The 17,497-nt window shown below is 37.4% G+C and overlaps 1 protein-coding gene across 1 annotated transcript in view; it reads left to right on the top strand.

The window, feature by feature from the left end:
• Positions 1-1,394: 1,394 nt before the first annotated feature.
• Positions 1,395-17,497, top strand: part of si:ch211-216b21.2 (heparan sulfate glucosamine 3-O-sulfotransferase 3A1) — a 42,379-nt gene continuing 26,276 nt past the window's right edge. The window contains exon 1 of the mRNA XM_067429435.1: positions 1,395-2,338. Within this exon, the coding sequence (XP_067285536.1) occupies positions 1,752-2,338 (587 nt within the window). The 5' untranslated portion in view covers positions 1,395-1,751. The remainder of the gene's footprint in view (positions 2,339-17,497) is intronic.

Raw genomic sequence — 17,497 nt, 5'->3', positions numbered from 1 at the left:
CATTGGCATGATATTGTGCAATGAAAAAGTTATCTTAGCCTGTGTTTTGAATTTCAGTGGACTGGCCTGTCCACTCAGAAACAGCGTCTCTGCACATTCCTTTATCATGAAAATAATGGTGGTGCAAAAACATTTGACCCAGGGGGCATCACAGGAGGGCGGCCTGACTATGGTTGTTGCCTCTTCTTTCTCCCGCGGATGGCCCGAAAAGACCAGGGTGTGATTTGTTAAATGCGAGTCAGCCCCTTCATTGTGTCCTCATCACGGGGACATCTGGCACAAGCAAGCCGGTGTTTTGACTGAGGTCTCCATCTCCATTCTGAAGCAGTGGGCTGTACTGCATTGAAACACTCCTTTGGCTTTCTCATGGTAATGCAGCAAACTACAGGAGCAGATGTGAAACATTTGGTTCTGTTCTTGTTCACTTGTAAAGAAATAATGCGCTGCTTTTATTTTCATTTCACCATGCTGTGTTCTTCTCCTTATTAAAAAAAGAAAGAGAATACGGTAACAACAGGAAAAAAAAATCACAATCGTCCTTGGTGGCCTGAAGTGGACTAAGTGTAAGAATGACGGATTAAGGAAAAGGAAAAAAAGAGCCAAATGTTTACGAAATCTGTCAGTGACATAGGCTGTCTGTAAAGAAATGAGATAAATAGGGGTGAAAACTGTGATAGAATGAAAATATATTTTTTCTCTCTCTTATCCATCCACACAAGTCCACAAAACATGAAGATTTGGAGATAATGTTTAAAGGTTTAGCCATGCAGTAATGCATGTCTGAAATAATCTTATTAAACCATTACCATGACTGTTTAAACACACATTTGCACAAGAGCTCAAACAAGGTATCAGTTTCATACAATCCAATGGCTTATCAAATGTTCTAGTTCAAATTCTATATAATATTTCCAAGCATTTTGGCCTTATTTCTAATTAGATTTAGTAAGGAATTTATCTTAATGTTATAGCCTACGATTTATTAAGTCTTAGCACTGCAGTTACTGTTAAATGTATCTATTAATTTATTTGAGTGAATGATATGTGCATGGTGTTATATTATTCACAAACCATCTCTCCTGAATTCTTCACAACCACCCTGCGTAAACTACAAACCTACATTTGTTTGGCTTTGTCCACAGGCGCTGAAAGTGACATTTGCTTTGAACACGAGCGTGACCGTTCCTCGACAGGACTGACAGGTGGGCGGGGTCTGACCTGCTCTTCCTGCATCCTATTGGTTACTGCAATGCAAATTACACGCGCTTGGGAAAGGTTTGCGGAACCTGATTGGGCCGCGGTATGTCTGTCACTTCAGGTGACGTCATGCTGAAGTTAGATACAAGGCACACACGTGTGGGCTACTAGTGCTATGAAAGTTTATCAGAATTTCCCAAATCATTTGAAGAAGGATGGGTTTTAAAATAAAAAAAATCCGTTTTTTATTATTATTATTTTCACACGTTTGACTCTGCGGTTCTTTTGGATTAAAACGAACTATTTATGATTCACGCTTATAACATATAGTGGCTAATTCAAATAATCTCACTAATCTAATTCTCAGAATAATAACAGTATAACGATAACGAGCTTTACATATGCGCGAGGGTTTTTGGAGAGCGGCGCGTGCGAACTCTAAACCACCTTTGATGCTCTCGAGCTCCAAACACTGCTTTATTTTTTGATGGCAAGACCGAATAATGCCAGTCTAGCATGGCTGTCTCTCCAACTCATGCCACCCGCGGACCGACATGGCATTTAGCCGCGTCTTCTCGGACCCTCCGTCCAAGAGCATCTGTAAGACCTTCGCGGTCATGTTGCTCTCTATACTCGCATCTCTGTACTTCCTCCACTGTCTCACGGATCGATGCGGGACCTGTATACCCACGGAGAGGAGAGATACGGGTCCGGCGGAGGAATTTTACGCATCGAAACTTAAAGATTTTGGGTCGCTCGGGAGAAAGAGACTTTTTCAGAAATGGACCTCCACGAGACCTCAGCTGATGAGGCACAGCAGATTAATCCACCGGCTCGAAAGTGTCAGTGAAGAGGATTTACCTGAAATTGAGGCAGAGAAACACATTTTTCAGTCAAACGTACAGCTGTCAGACTCTTTGGACGTAGATTTGGAGACGAGGGGTTCGTATTTTGATACAGGTAAACTGAGTTCCTTAGGTGAGGGGAGTAAGAAGCTGCCTCAGGCGATCATCATCGGCGTGAAAAAAGGCGGGACGCGCGCGCTGCTAGAGTTTCTGCGCGTGCATCCAGATATTCGCGCGGTCGGAGCAGAGCCGCACTTCTTCGACCGTAACTATGACAACGGACTGGACTGGTACAGGTAAGATAACTTATGATCAGTGATGGTCATATGATGACAAATATACACGTTATTATCATTGTTAGATATGTATAATAATAAAGTTTCCCCCCAATGACTAGAAGAAACATTAACATTATCATAATAATTATCTTTTTAACCTAATTGAGTTAAATGTAATAATGTAGGCTATTATTGTATATTATTAGATGTAATCATAATCATATAACTTCGTATTAGCTAGTAGTAATATGATTATTTATTTATTATTAATAATTAATTACATTTTGTTGTAGCGCTGTAGGCCTATTTGGCTTTGTCAGTGGTTGTGGATGGTCAACGAGTATCTACCCCCCCCCCCCCACACACACACACACACACACCCACACACACACACACACAAGCCAAATCTTAAAAAAATAATAATAATAAAAACACTAGCCTATAACTAAATATAATTGATACAATTAAAAATATCCTACATTAATTTTGGTATAGCTAAAAATAAAAAGTATTTGTGAGTTATAATGCAAATAATGTGCAATTAATACCATCTCTTGTGATTGAATACTTATGTATTAACAGTTCATTAACAATACAAATGCTTCACACTAATCCACACTGCTAGCCAAAATTGGTAGATCACATGAAATATAGTACAAACAGCCCAGCTCTTTGATTTGCTCATTTTCTAATCCATGATAATCAACTCCTCAGTGGCATTATAGGAACTAACTTGCTATAGGGTATTTTGAACATAATCAAATTTCATCAAATTAAAGGGAAAGCATAAGCTAAAAGCATTCTCGCGACATACATAATGCAACACTATTTGAGGTCAATATTTGTTTCTAATTAAATATAAAATGTAATTCTCAAGAAAACAAATCTCTTAAAAAAACTGTATTTCCATCAAACTATTTTGCTATATAAAATGTTTTATGTAATTATTTATTGGCCATGGTTTCTCACTAAACCTTTTAACTAAGAATTAAGATTACATGATGAAAGTCTAGTGTGAGTCACTTAATGAAAAGTGTCTGAATTGTGTCATATTTTAATGACATATACTAAAGCATAAAGAAAAAAAGAAAAAATTGCTTTGTGCTTTTTATAAGTATGTGTATGTTTTCAGCATTTATATAGTGTGTGTGTGTGTGTGTGTGTGTGTGTGTGTGTGTGTGTGTGTGTGTGTGTGTGTGTGTGTGTGTGTGTGTGTGTGTGTGTGTGTGTGTGTGTGTGCAGTTCATTCCCATATCTTCAGGCTGCTGTTAGAGTTTAACAGCAGCTTGTCTTTTGCCGTTCTGTGTAATGGGGCATATCAGACATCACAGCTCTGTTATTAAGAAGGATTATGATCGTAATGAAAGGTTACCTGTCTGTCTCCGCAAGGTATATTTCACCACCAGATTTAGTTAACATACCAGGTCATGCAAAATTGCAAAGACAAACTTGCCCGAATACTCTCTTTCTCCTCCAATGGATCATGCCTTCTAGTACTTTCTGTCGAAAGCAGATACACACAAAATAAATAGTTCAAAAACACTCACTCTCTATACACTTCTATTCATCATTTGTGCTTTATATCCACAATGATACCATCCATCCAAAAGAGTTGCTAGGATTCTTAGGAACGCAACACACGGTTCTGAAAAAACAACAACAACAAAAAAAAGCAGGCCTGGTAGTTGTAAAACCTAGCCATCCTTTAGAAAGGGAAAATAAAACAAGAAATCAAAAACTGCAACATCAAAATGCTCTGCTATTGAAATAACAGCATGTGCCAGATTACTTATCCATTTACAGTATGAACAACAAGTGTGTTTAAATAAGTTTGTTGGGAAGTCCGTCATTTAAAATGAACAAAAAGTGAGTTGGATTGGATAACTAGGCTAAAAGAAAACACTAAGAATTGTGGCAGCGACATTACTTGAGCTAAAACACTCTGGGATGGGTGTCAACTTTCTAGAAGACGGGAAAAAATAAAGAAATAAACGAAATGGCCAATGTTTTTTTTTCACTTTCTTTTTTTTCAAATGAGTTGAAAGACATTTCCTAAATGAATGCACAAGGCAGGACAGTTTGATGGATCTGTGCAAATGTCTTGCAAATAAAGAAAACATACATAAAATTACTTTTGCGGCATAAATTCTCACCCTTTGTCAAACCCTCTGGGAATAATTGCGTTTCTCCCAACTGCTGAAGTTATGAATGGGCTCTGTTTTTTTTTCTCTCCCTGCACTAATCACTGTGTCCAATTTGCTGGAATTATGTGACTCTTTTCAGGCTAGGCTGTGAATGTTTAAACACAGAAACTTCCATCTGCAGGGATGAAGGTCCTTTGTATGTCGTAATGGCTGATACGGACACTGTGAAGGAATCACACAACTTAGCTTTTCTGTGGGAATGTGAGACGTGTGTGTGTGTTTTGTCAATTAAGTTGCTCGCGTTCGGTTGGTCCCATTGGCGGAGCAAAAACTCTCAACGTCTTCGATTCAGCGTTCTTGCTATACAGTTTTCAGAAGTTTGTAACAAAAAATACCTAACAAAAAAGTGATTGCAGTGTTGCCAGGCTGCATCTGTGCTACTACAAATATCAGTGTTGTGGTTGCTTGTCAAAACATTACTCACCCATCTGGGAATAGTGAACTCAGAAACACAGCCAGAACATATGTGAGAGGTAAAACATTGAATATTGTATTATATATTGTGAAAGGCAGGCTATTTATTTGGGCTACCAATGAAACCCTTTTTAATAATTGAAAGAGTTCATTGGCTACAATTTTGACAGAGTTTACACAAGCTCTACACAAAACATTCTCTGTCTTGTGCTGAGACAATCCCACTTAAACCCAGAGGCTTTTATTGTGTAAATCTGTTCTTTGAGTGCAAAAAGAGATCATCTGAAAGACTTGATGTAATGAGTGGTCTTTGCTTAAATGAAAGTCTGTTTCAATCAAATCTTCTGAAATCAACCTTCCAGAACCCTGTTGTGTCCAGGGGTGTATTTTAACAATTAAATGGCTAGTTGTGTTAGTTGTGTTGTGTATTGTATTCCATACAGACATTTTAAAAAGTGATGAATTAAATATAGTAAAATTTCAAGTCACTTGTTACCTTAGTATTGAGGCCCATTCATACCAAGGACGATAACTTATAACTATAAAAAATAACTTATAACTAACGATAAAGATGTAGTTCTAAAAATCATTCTAAATATAAAATAATCCACAAGAAGAGTCCACACCCCATCTAACGATAATTGCCAAGAGAAACTGAATAGTTGGAATTACTTTGAGAACTTGAGATGTTTTTTTTTCAGCTGATGAATGATAAAAATGTTGACAGACAGTGAGAATCCATCTTGCATTAAAATCTCAAGCATTTAAAGCAGCAGATGGCAAAACTGCAGCAGGCTTAAAGATTTGTTGGAGTGGGTTGTGGACACTAATATAGTTATCTTTATAGTTATTGTTCTTGCGGCCTACAGCTTGCATCAGCGCAAACCCTCTTTTGGCATAATATACTGTCAGGATTTACTAAAGACAGGCAGTGAAAATTTTATAAAAAGCGTGGACAGTTATTTTTGTGGCTGACCTTATTGCATATGGATTTATTTCCCTCTTAGACCAACACGATCTCATGTTCATGCGTATAAATAGTACGAGTTTGCAATCTCGTGGAATGTATACGCCAAAATGAGTTTTGGCGTGCGTATGGTACGCGGTTTTTCGCGTGCATATGATACGCACTTTATGGCGTGCATATGACACACTCTTGGGTAGGTTTAGGGAGGTGCTGTGGGGGGTTCGTATGTATAATACGCCATAAAGTGCATATCATATGCACGCGAAAAACCGCGTACCATAAGCACGCCAAAACTCATTTTGGCGTATACATTCCACGAGATTGCAAACTCGTACTATTTATACGCATTTTCGTGAGATCCGTCTCCTTAGACACAAAATTTATGGGAGAAAAGTATTTAAATGAATCATGTATATTGATTTACTAAGGTTTGCGCTAGTCGATTTACTAGTGCTTGCACCATCCATCATTAAAAAAAAATCCTGCTGACCCCAAATTGTATTTCACAAATTTTAAAAGGATTTAAAAGGATAGTTCACCCAAAAATGTAAATTCTGTCATCATTCTCTTACCCTTTTGTAACCAGAGTGTTGAATGTAGCCATTTACTTCCATACTATGATAATCAATGACTACCGTCGACTGTTTGGCTACCAACATTCTTCAAAATATCTTCTCGAGAAGAAACTCATATAGGTTTGTAACAACATAAGGGGGAGTAAATGATGAAAGAACTGCCATTTTTTTGGGTGAGGTATCCCTTTTGAAGTTTCACATTGTATTGGCAACTAATGCAGGTCCTAATTAGCCATATGAATAACTTCAGCACATTTGGTGTCACTACACAGAAACATGCCATCTGAGGAACAGATGAATAGCAACAGCCAAATAAATTGCAGAGGAAAGAACACGAAAACATATTTTTTTAGTGTTTTTGGTATTGTACTAATAGTCACGCACTGAATTTGTTCATGAATTATTTGGGCCACTATACTTGTGGTAAATTGCATACTTCCTTTTAATTATAGCACTGTTTTATATGTGAGGAAATTAAGTAATTACACATCTGGAGAGCTTGTGCACTTTTGTTTCTTTGCACTCTTCCCCCTTGGTAGCCCCTGCGGTGAGGGCTTCTCTCAAGTGGATTCAAGGAACGCATATCAAAGCATAGCCATTCAAACTACATTAAAACCTCTTTAAAAATCCAGGCTAGAAAATGTGGAAAAAAAATCCTAGGCCACATGTCTGTAGAAACTTAGGACATTTTTTTTCCTTAAACTATCGTAAGCTGAAATTTGCATTGTGCAAATAAACTAGCCAGCACAATCACAAGCTCTGTTGGCTCCAAATGTCTGTGGACATTAATAGTATTCTCAGCAACAGGATTTGACTTGTAAAATTAGTTGTGATTAAGTAAGTAGCTCTTTAAACAGGGCTCTGTCTGGAGCTGGTGGATGCATCTCTCATCACAGGTAGAGAAGTTTTTGGAAAACCTGTGGAGAGGTCTGTTGGCCAGTTGGCAGAAGATAGTGTGAACTTCACTGGAATAGGGGGAATGTTCTTGAGTGATGCATGGCACAGACCGAGTTCTTTTTACAGATAATGGTGTTCAGTTCACACTGACAGACACAGCCTTTGGTAACTGGTTTACTGTGCTGTGGCAAAGTTCCTAGGAAAATAAAACCCCTGTGGTAATGGAAATTTGGACAGATTCACATGAGTACAGTAAAAATGTCCTGTCAGTAATATGCATGCGCATTCAACACACTATTTCACACTCGGCCTGATGGAGTTGTCCATCCCAGCATGATCTCAGTTGTATTCATAGATACAGTCAGTGGCAAGAAAAAGTATTTGAACCCATTGGAATGAACTGGTTTTCTGCAGTAAATTTGCAAATTAAATTAAAAATATAAAATGTGATCTGATCCTGTCACAACAATAGACACACACAATGTGGTTAAGCTGATAACACACAAACAATTCTAATTTTGTGTCTTTACTCAACACACCCATTAAACATTCATAATACTGGAGGAGGAAGTAAGCTAACCCAGCCTGATCTCAAATGTATTCATATATCGGTATGTAAACTCTTAAAAACAGAGGTTATTGCCATGTATGATTCCATTAAGAACCTTTAACTTTACTATCACAAATGGCTATATAGTGGAAAATGGTTCTTCCGATTATTAAAATGTTCTCCACATTCATAAAGGTTCTTTTGGGGAAACCAAACTTGTTCTTCTTTCGGTGTTATGGTGAAAACCTCCTTTTGTAACCTTTACTTGAATTGTTTTTGATGGTATTAAATGCTATTTAAGAATATTTAGTAATAATAATAGCAATACAATTCTCCAATATCAGCCAATAACAGATATCAATTTATCAATATGCAATGCATCCCTACAAATGAATTTATAAATAAAATCAAGATTCATAATTTGCAGTCTTTGTTTGGAGGAATTTAATTATCACAAAAGCTCAACAAGTATGAAAAAGTACCTACAATTGTTGGTTTTCCATGTTTTATGAACCCTATACAGTAAACCTACTCATTACAGAAAACCTTATGCAGTTTTACATTTCAAAAAGCATCATTCTGTAAGATTTGTAAGTGGTTTTACTCATGGGGAACAAAAAAATGTCATTGTGTCCCTATAACCACTACACTTTTCAAAATACTAATGAGATTAAAAATGTTTTTGCTGAACTCAAAGTGCAAGAAAAAAAGAAACAAAACAATGAAAACATTTATACATCTCATACACTAAGCTACACACTCTTACAGAGGTGCCTCGTTCACCTGCTCGCACACACACCTGCATGTGCTTTATTAGTTTATTATAGTGTTTTCTACCTGAGCTGGCCTTGGGGCAGGTTGTACTGTAATGTTGTAGTGCTAGGATGACATAAGCCAGCTGGGACATGAGATCACACTGAACAAAGAGACCCCTGTGTGTGTGTGGAGGCGTTTGATCTGGTTTGGCTAGGGGCACCACTGTGACGTTCGCTCAAGTTACTGCAAATATACAGAGAAATACTCTCATCTCTGTGCATTTCTTATGAAGTTCAGTAGACAGTTAAATAGTTAGACTACATAATTAAAAAATGTCCAAACACTTCGCATTTTGCTCAAAGCATTTTTTTTTTCCTCAGGTAACATTGCACATGTAAACACACCCCTTGAATAAAATTGATTAAAAGTTGACTTTGTAAAGCAAGATGCCAGCAACTAAACCTCAAGGCATGTAAAAACCTTGTGATTTACAACGAGAAGCTGAGAGTATATAAATGTGCTTGTTTGTATGTGTGTGTGTGTATGGACATGGGTCACAGGAAGGTGCATAACTTTTATGTAGGTCAAGTTTGGAGGTGAGAGGGGTCAGTAACTGGATCTGTGAAGGGAAGGACTTTGACTTGGCTTCAGGAGGGTGACAATTAATGTCAGGGGTACAACTGTGAGAGGGAACTCAAGAGGTCTCTCAACTCTTGTTCAGAGAATGTGTACGCATGCAATCTGATACACATACACATTATATGGCTGCGTATGTGCCAACTACCTCACAATACAATGGACATTGCGATACAGGTGCCACGATGCATCACGTCATAATTGGATCATGATTAAAACTGTGCCTAGCAGGAGAAAGTCTCCCACAACGTTTTTCATTTTTTTCAAATGTATGCCATTTTCAAAATGAGTGCTTATTTAGATGACAGGCTTTTATATTCATTTAAAGGGTTAGTTCACCCAAAAAAGAAAATTATTTAATGAATTACTCACCGTCATGTCGTTGGACACCCGTAAGGCCTTTGTTCATCTTCAGAACACAAATGAAGATATTTTTGTTGAAAGCTGATGGCTGAGAAAGGTTCAGATAGGCCTCCATTGGCATTCAGTACATTCCCACTCACAAGACCCATAAAGGCACTAAAGACGTCGTTACAAAGTCCATCTCACTACAGTGGCTGTACAATCATTTTACGAAGCGACGAGAATAGTTTTTGTGCGCAAAAAAAAAATCTAAATAATGACTTTATCCGCCAAGTTATTGTCTTCCGTGTAGGTCTCGGACGGGAGCTCACGCGATAGCGGCACTCCTCTTCTCTTCGCTTCTGGGTCATGTATATGAACGGCGGATCTGTGTCATATTCTCGGGCATGCGTCGAGTTCACGTCAATAACTAGGTGGATAAAGTCGTTATTTATGTTTTTTATTTTTTATTTTATTTTTATGATTTTTGTGCGCACAATAACTATTTCCGTCGCATTGTAAAATTATTGTACAGCCACTGTAGTGAGCTGGACTTTGTATCGATGTTTTTAGTTCCTTTATGAGTCTAGTGAGTGGGAATGTACTGAATGCCAATGGAGGCCTATCTGAAGCCTTTCTCAGCCATCAGCTTTCAACAAAAATATCTTAATTTGTGTTCTGAAGATGAACGAAAGTTAATACAATTACCATTTTTGAGAATCAACAACCTTTATTCAAATAGTATTAAAAAATTTGGTAAGCATATTGGGTAATTGTGTGTGTTTTATTTGTGATGACGTAGTGAAACCGAATTGTGCTATTTTCATGATCTTTTTTATGTCGTTTAGATACAATTTTGAGTTACTATATTATTAAACCAATTTCCTTTATTATATCAACAATTTTTTTTATTTTAATAAACTCAAAATTTTAAAGCAACCAGGTTACTTACTTTTTTTAAGTTAAACAAACAACATTTTTTGAAGCGTATCCCACCCAATCTACATACGTACATACTTGGAGTATATTGGATATGAAATTTCAAACAAACGGCTCATTTCATGACATATTCAAGAACACACTTGCAGCACACACACACGCGCGTGCACACACACACACTCTCATGCACGCACACACGCACGCACACATAAAACAAGTGTCTTATGACTTTCTCAGCAGAACACACACACACACACACACACAAAAACGCCTCTTAAGCAGCTGATCCCCAGAGCCGTTTGGGGGGCCAGGGTACAGTGCTGGCTGTCAGCAGCTGCCTGAAAGGCATTCTGGGAATCCAGCCCCCAGTGGGCACTGAAGAGAGAAAGCAGGTGTAGACTCCACAGACACCTCCATACACAAACACACTCACATACCCACCTGATGCCATTATCTGCCACAGCTACATCACAATCTGATCATGGCTTAGCAGGACACAAATGTCCAATTTTTGCCACTAAGATGACAGCAAGCAGGTTTTTATGATGAGTGGGAAAAGGGATTTAAAGATTACAGGTAACAACTCTAAAAGGCTGGAGAAGTCTCCAATGAGTGTGACCCTCATGCAGACACAGATGGGAATGCAAGGGATCAGTTACTCTCAAGTCGGGTGTCACACTTGTTTATGTTGTTCGATTTGTGCAGGCTTTGATCATGAGAAAACTGTTAGGGCTATTTTTAACTACAGAGATGGTGTAGGCAACTTTTTATAATGTATGGCACATCATCAAAGAGCAGAAAGATGCTTATGCATACAAAAGCTATTTCCACTTTACATCTCAAAACAAGCTTGCAAGAAATTATTCATTTTTCATATTAAATTTGTATATATATATATATATATATATATATATATATATATATAAATATACACACATATATATATACACATATATATATACATATATATATATGTATATATATATATGTGTGTATATATATATATATAAAGATGTAAAAAGTATATAAGATACATCTAAAAAGCTAAAAAGTATATTTTTGTGTGTGTATATATATATATATATATATATATATATATATATATATATATATATATATATATATATATAACACTTCTTATGCATGTTTTCCTGAAGCTCAAACATTGAGCACAACCAAAACCACGAGTTTGATTTCCAACAAACTGAATATGAATGAACTGATTTAAAAAAGTATGCCTTCCAATGCAGTTTAAGTTTCTTTAGATAAAAGCATCTGCCAAATGCATAAATATTAATGTAAATACCTTTAGAGTGTATTTGAGAAACTAATGCTCCGTCCACACGAAGCCAGAGCTTTCTAAATCCAATCTTTTTTTTCTCCTCGTTTCAAGAAATATTTGCGTCCACACGAGAGCAATTAAAACGACTCAAAAGGATGTAGTGTACATGCCAGGCCAGTGTGTGGCGCTGTAATTCTGCTATACACTAAATACACTAAAAACGGAGTCGTGGCTAGAAGGGGGTATAGCAGTGGTAGGAGGTGAGGCAAAATATCACGATAAAATAACAAATACATTTGCTACTTAACAGATGTGTTTTATTAACGCCTACCCCTACCCCAAACCCTAAACGTACATTTACAATAATGCAGATACGGTAATTAAATGAAGCAATATTGATGTGCACATGCCCAGTGCCTGTAGTTGTATCCCTTTAGTCTTTAACCGTGCCAGACGTAGTGTGATGACATTCGTTTCACAAAATATACGGATTGGCTGTACGCACGAAAATGAAAGATTGTTGAAAGTCATAGATTGCCCAGTATTTCAGTCAACTCATCAAAAAGAAAAAGGGTCAAACTGACCTACAACCTAATACAATGGTTAAAAGTGCTATATTCCAAGTCTTCTGAAGTCGTATAATAAAAGTCATTATTCTCTGAAAGACAAACCGGTTTGGAACAACATGAGGGTGAGCAAATCCCTTTAAGTGGTTTTTACATTTGCAGCAAATCAAAGTGACAAAGAGACTGTTTTTCAATTAAAATGTTGATTGCGCCCGAAATCGATACTGTCCGGGTAGGTACTACATTTGAATTTGAACTTACTTTGCGATCGTTAAAAATTTATGTTATATATGGTATGAATGCATGTAGTATGAATGTAATCTGGATGTGCTACATTCGCCATGTTGTCATTATCATGTGACATACCAGCGTTTGTTGTGTTTGTTGTTACATATACAGATATAGTATCGATTTAGGATGCAGCGTTGGTGATTTTAGGTGACATCAGCAACAGGTACTTGTGTGATCCACCTTCAACATTTGCATATTCAAGAAGAAATCTGTAGCCAACTAGCAACTGCAGTAGTGTTATACTGCAACATGTTGACTTCCATCTAATCTCTGCCAGTGCAAATACACCTTTAGTGATTCTTTAACACATGAATTACTGCATAGCCACACAAAGCTACAGAAAGCAACAGGTCTTGGTAGCATACATTAAAAAACAGCTGCATTTTGTTAACTTGTTTTGCCAATGATGAATATTTTAATCTAAGTGGAGGCGTTTAACTGCACAAAATTGTGAAACCTTCACAGATATACAGAGCAATTTATTCAACAAGCTCTTAAGGACATGTCTGTGAATGTAAATTTTTGTTTATTCGCTTTGAGCATTGTCAAGCTACACTGGTTGATGTTTTTGTATATTTTAAAGCAAACTATCCTAGGGCGTATCTCAATGTATCAACCAAAGCAGCTCAGACTTCAGCACTTGCAGCAATTTAGTATCATTTCACCTTCCTCTGCAGATTCTCCTCTCTCTCTCCTTAGAAAAACCTCGAAAGTGGTAGCAAAGTGTTATCCTGTCATAAAGAAGTTGAAATAGTACACCCAGCACTTGGCAGTAGAAGTGCATGTGGGTTTATGGTCGTGCAGAGCCTGCAGGAACAATGCAAAGGGAATCTTGACAATACAAAGGAGCCGCGGATGTCTGTGAACTAGACCCAACAGCGCTGAACAAAACTACCCACAAAAAAACAACAACTACAATAGATCAATCCTGCAAAAGACTGCATGTGAGCAAAGCCGTCGCTATAGCGAGCCAAAAGAAGGTACCAAGACCAGACTCAGAGAGAGAGAGAGAGAGAGAGAGAGAGAGAGAGAGAGAGAGAGAGAGAGAGAGAGAGAGGGGTGTTGTGGGTAAATGATGCATGGTAAGAGCACATACGTGTTACGAGCCTCAATGGGGCGGAATGGTGGAATAAGCCCTTTCCGTCGCATGATGGATTTCACTTTCCCAATGCACAGGCAACAGCTTTATCACAGGAGAGAGAGAGAGGGAGAGAAAGAGAGAGAGAGAGAAAGAGAGAGCAATTTTCCACCCTAAGACAGACATGAGAAAAAGACAACACTCGGAAAACCAGAAAATAGATCAGTATTCAATCCTGAAATAATTGTTAAATTGCAATAATGGTTAAAATTCATAAAATAAGCACTTTTCCTGTAAGATTATATTAATTAGTGACATTTAATATCCTATCCATCTGGTGAAAATAAACTGTTATAACCATTTCCATTCATGAATGCAGCACAAATGCCTCTGTAAAATGCATAAGTAGTGTTTTTTCTTGCATTTTTGGCATTACTGTGTTCCTCGGCCACATTTGAAATATAAGAGCTGTTTTAAATTATTAGTTTGTACTAGTGTTGATGTGGTTCCTATTGTTAGGTGTTTAACGCGGTGGGTGTCCTGAGAACTGCTCTGTGCAATGTGTGTGTTATCTTTCCATGTGACCTGTGCCAGTAGTACAAACCATGCCAGTACTGTGGTGTTCCTATGCCACTATGAATCAGAGAGAAAACAAGACAGAGAGGGAGGATTGCAGAGAAATGCCAAGTGAAAAATGTAATTGTGTGTGGGTCAGCCCAGATTAACCCATTTTCTTGCCTTGTGCACTTCTGCCTGCAAGGCAAGCTCTGAAAGAACAACCAAATAAACACATTTAGAACAAATCTAGTGACAACTTGCCAATTTTTAAGAGATTGATGGTGCACCAGACTATAGATAATGAAAGACGGTTCACTCTTATTACTTATGAATGGAAGAATATGTCGGATAATATGCACAATATGGCAGAATATGTCCCACCTTCTAAAGAAAAAGCCAAACACTGATTGGTAAAGTCATTGCATCATTGCTGTTAGAATCTCTGATTCTTATAGAAACTTGAGACTTGCGTTTAGGACTGCAAGCATGCATTGTCTGGTCTGGCCTAAAAAAAGCTTTTTTAACATTATTGAGCATAAGAAACAACCTTTATAGGTGAGTTCATGTCAGATTTTGTTGCTGATTTTAAATAATCAGTTTAATTGTGAGTTCGTCAAGCAGTTTTTGAGATTTCTGGATTTCTAGATAGGACTTGCATGATCTTGAATGCGCAAAATAGCTGCTCGGAGGATTTGCAAATATGGCCACGAATTAACTTTCTTTGGCTGGGACTTTGTGGTGCGTTCATAATATCATAGACTGGGTAAACCCAGTGCTATTGGTGAGCTTAACACAATGACAGAGAGAAGCGATGGATCGATGCCCGTTGATCACGCCTCTTGTGGTCTGATTGGTTAAGTCATTTGAATTATGCTCGTCGATCGTGCCTCTTGTGCATTAGAACATACACAGCAGACTCCCCAGACCAAAGTTCAATCTTAAAAGATTGAGCTTGTTCTGGTTAAAGCCAGACAAGTAATATCATAATTACTCGATGACTTTCCAAACTAGGGTGTCACGGTACCAAAATTTCAGTAGATGGTACCAATACCAGTAAAATTTCTAGGTTCTCTTTACAAATTTCGGTACTGGAGCAAGTATTATAAATTACATATATTACAAAACTGAAACTGAACTGAAAACGATGGGTTTCATTGTCAATCAACACAGTTTCCGATTCAAACAAGCATTTCAAATATGGATGTCAATCCAGAAACTGCAGTATACTTAGAATGAAACACTAAACTTGTATTCAGATTGTGAATGGCGATGAGCAGAAAGCCAGAGAAGACCCTCCTTTTATAATCACTAAGGCTGTAAATCTCTACAGCGCAACCTCACTGAATTATGCAGTCTCTGGAAAACTGTTGTTATAATAAAAACATTTAAATGTAAAAAATTACTGTTTTTTTTTACATTGTATTGACACTCAAGCTTTTTTAGCGGTGTAAAGTATAATTTACTGGCACTCTGATAGCTCATTGGGTTCACATGCTCAACAGATATGATTATGATTGTCTGCATTGCTCAATGCATGTAAAAAGCATTAAAGTGCTTTTAAAAATTAAAAAGACTGTCTAACGGTACTTCTCTGTATACTGGTACAGCAGAAATGCTGGTCAACTTTTTTTTATTACTGACTGGTACTGGTACTGACTGCTACTGGTTTGACATTCCTTTGCCTCAAAATGACATTAATTTTATGAAAGTCTTGTTCTATTTGGCAAGTCTGTACAAAATATTTAAATTTGCAGCAGCTTCAAAAGATGAAGACACTATTAATACATATCCTTATACAAAATGACAGCTGATGTTATCTAATGTGCTTTTTTAGTTCAATATTTAGCAGTAAAATATGTTTAATAAATTCACTTATTCACATACATGCATTTAGCAGATGCTTTTATCCAAAGCAACTTAAAGAGGAACATAAGCAGTTAATCACAGAGCCAATAATATTCATAATATATACACTGTCATTTTATTTAGAAAGCTAGGAAATGTATTAAATATTTATTTATTTTCAAATTTCTGAAAACTAACCATTCTGAAGGCAATCCTCAAGTTCTCATAATTACGATAACTCTTTAACTCACTATACATTCAGCAGTAGCCTAGCCAGTGGTATCGAATAACACATGGATGTCATCCTTGTCATAATTCCGCTGTATTTCCCAATCGGGCAACATAATCCACAATATGTGCACATATTGCTTTTATTTTTAGCCATTGATGTGTTCGTGTTCAAGGCATATTGTTTTGACTTTAGAAATGAATTTAGGAAATGTACCATGGCAGTTGCAGTCTAATCCAGTGTTACAGAAACATGCAAGAAGCCTCGTGCACACCACAGCTCCAGTAACAGATACTTGAGGGTTGGCAGTCTCAGCACAACTGGGCTGATCTCCCACACAAACACACAAAACAGAAAGAAAGAGAGACGTCTGTGGTAAAGAAAGACATCATATAACTCATCTATGAATGCTGTATTCATCCTTATTCTTGTGGTTAAATCTCTCAGGTGGCCACCATCTCTCTAAACATACAAGCACTGTATGGATGTTAAAGTCTGCAGAAGGTGCAATAAACCATGTTTAGGTTTTTAAGGTGTTAGTCTGAATATCTTATAATCCCTACCGCAGTATACATGGATTTATGATGCATAATTAGCAGGTTGAGATGTTCCAACATTCTTTCCTTTGTTCTTACATATTCTGCATGCTTTTCAAAAGATGATCTCTGTTGAGATTTAAAGTGTCTCATAATTGCCAGAAGAGACATTTTTACTATTTACTGGACTCGTTTCAGGATCCAATAGTTATTGTTGCATATAAATCACAATCTAGACATATAACATGAAAAGTGTACGTGCATAGTTTATGTTTGTTGAATTCATTCATCCTCTTTATGAATATGCGTTCAGCCAGACGTAAGCTCACCCTATACTAGTCGGTATGGCTAGCAGACAGATCAGTCATCAGGAGAGAGTGACCCGCTCTGGCACCGGAGCACTGACGAATGAAGACCGCTGGCAGAGCTTGGCTCTTTTGCATAAAGATAGACTGTAGGCCTGTGATGAATACTGTTACCACAGACTCCTGAGACGAGGTCCAGTAATTTAA

Source organism: Pseudorasbora parva, chromosome 21 (genome assembly GCF_024679245.1).
Source record: "Pseudorasbora parva isolate DD20220531a chromosome 21, ASM2467924v1, whole genome shotgun sequence".
NCBI lineage: Eukaryota > Metazoa > Chordata > Actinopteri > Cypriniformes > Gobionidae > Pseudorasbora > Pseudorasbora parva.
The sequence above is the reverse complement of the archived record's forward strand: the minus strand, read 5'-3'. Positions and strand labels throughout refer to the sequence as shown.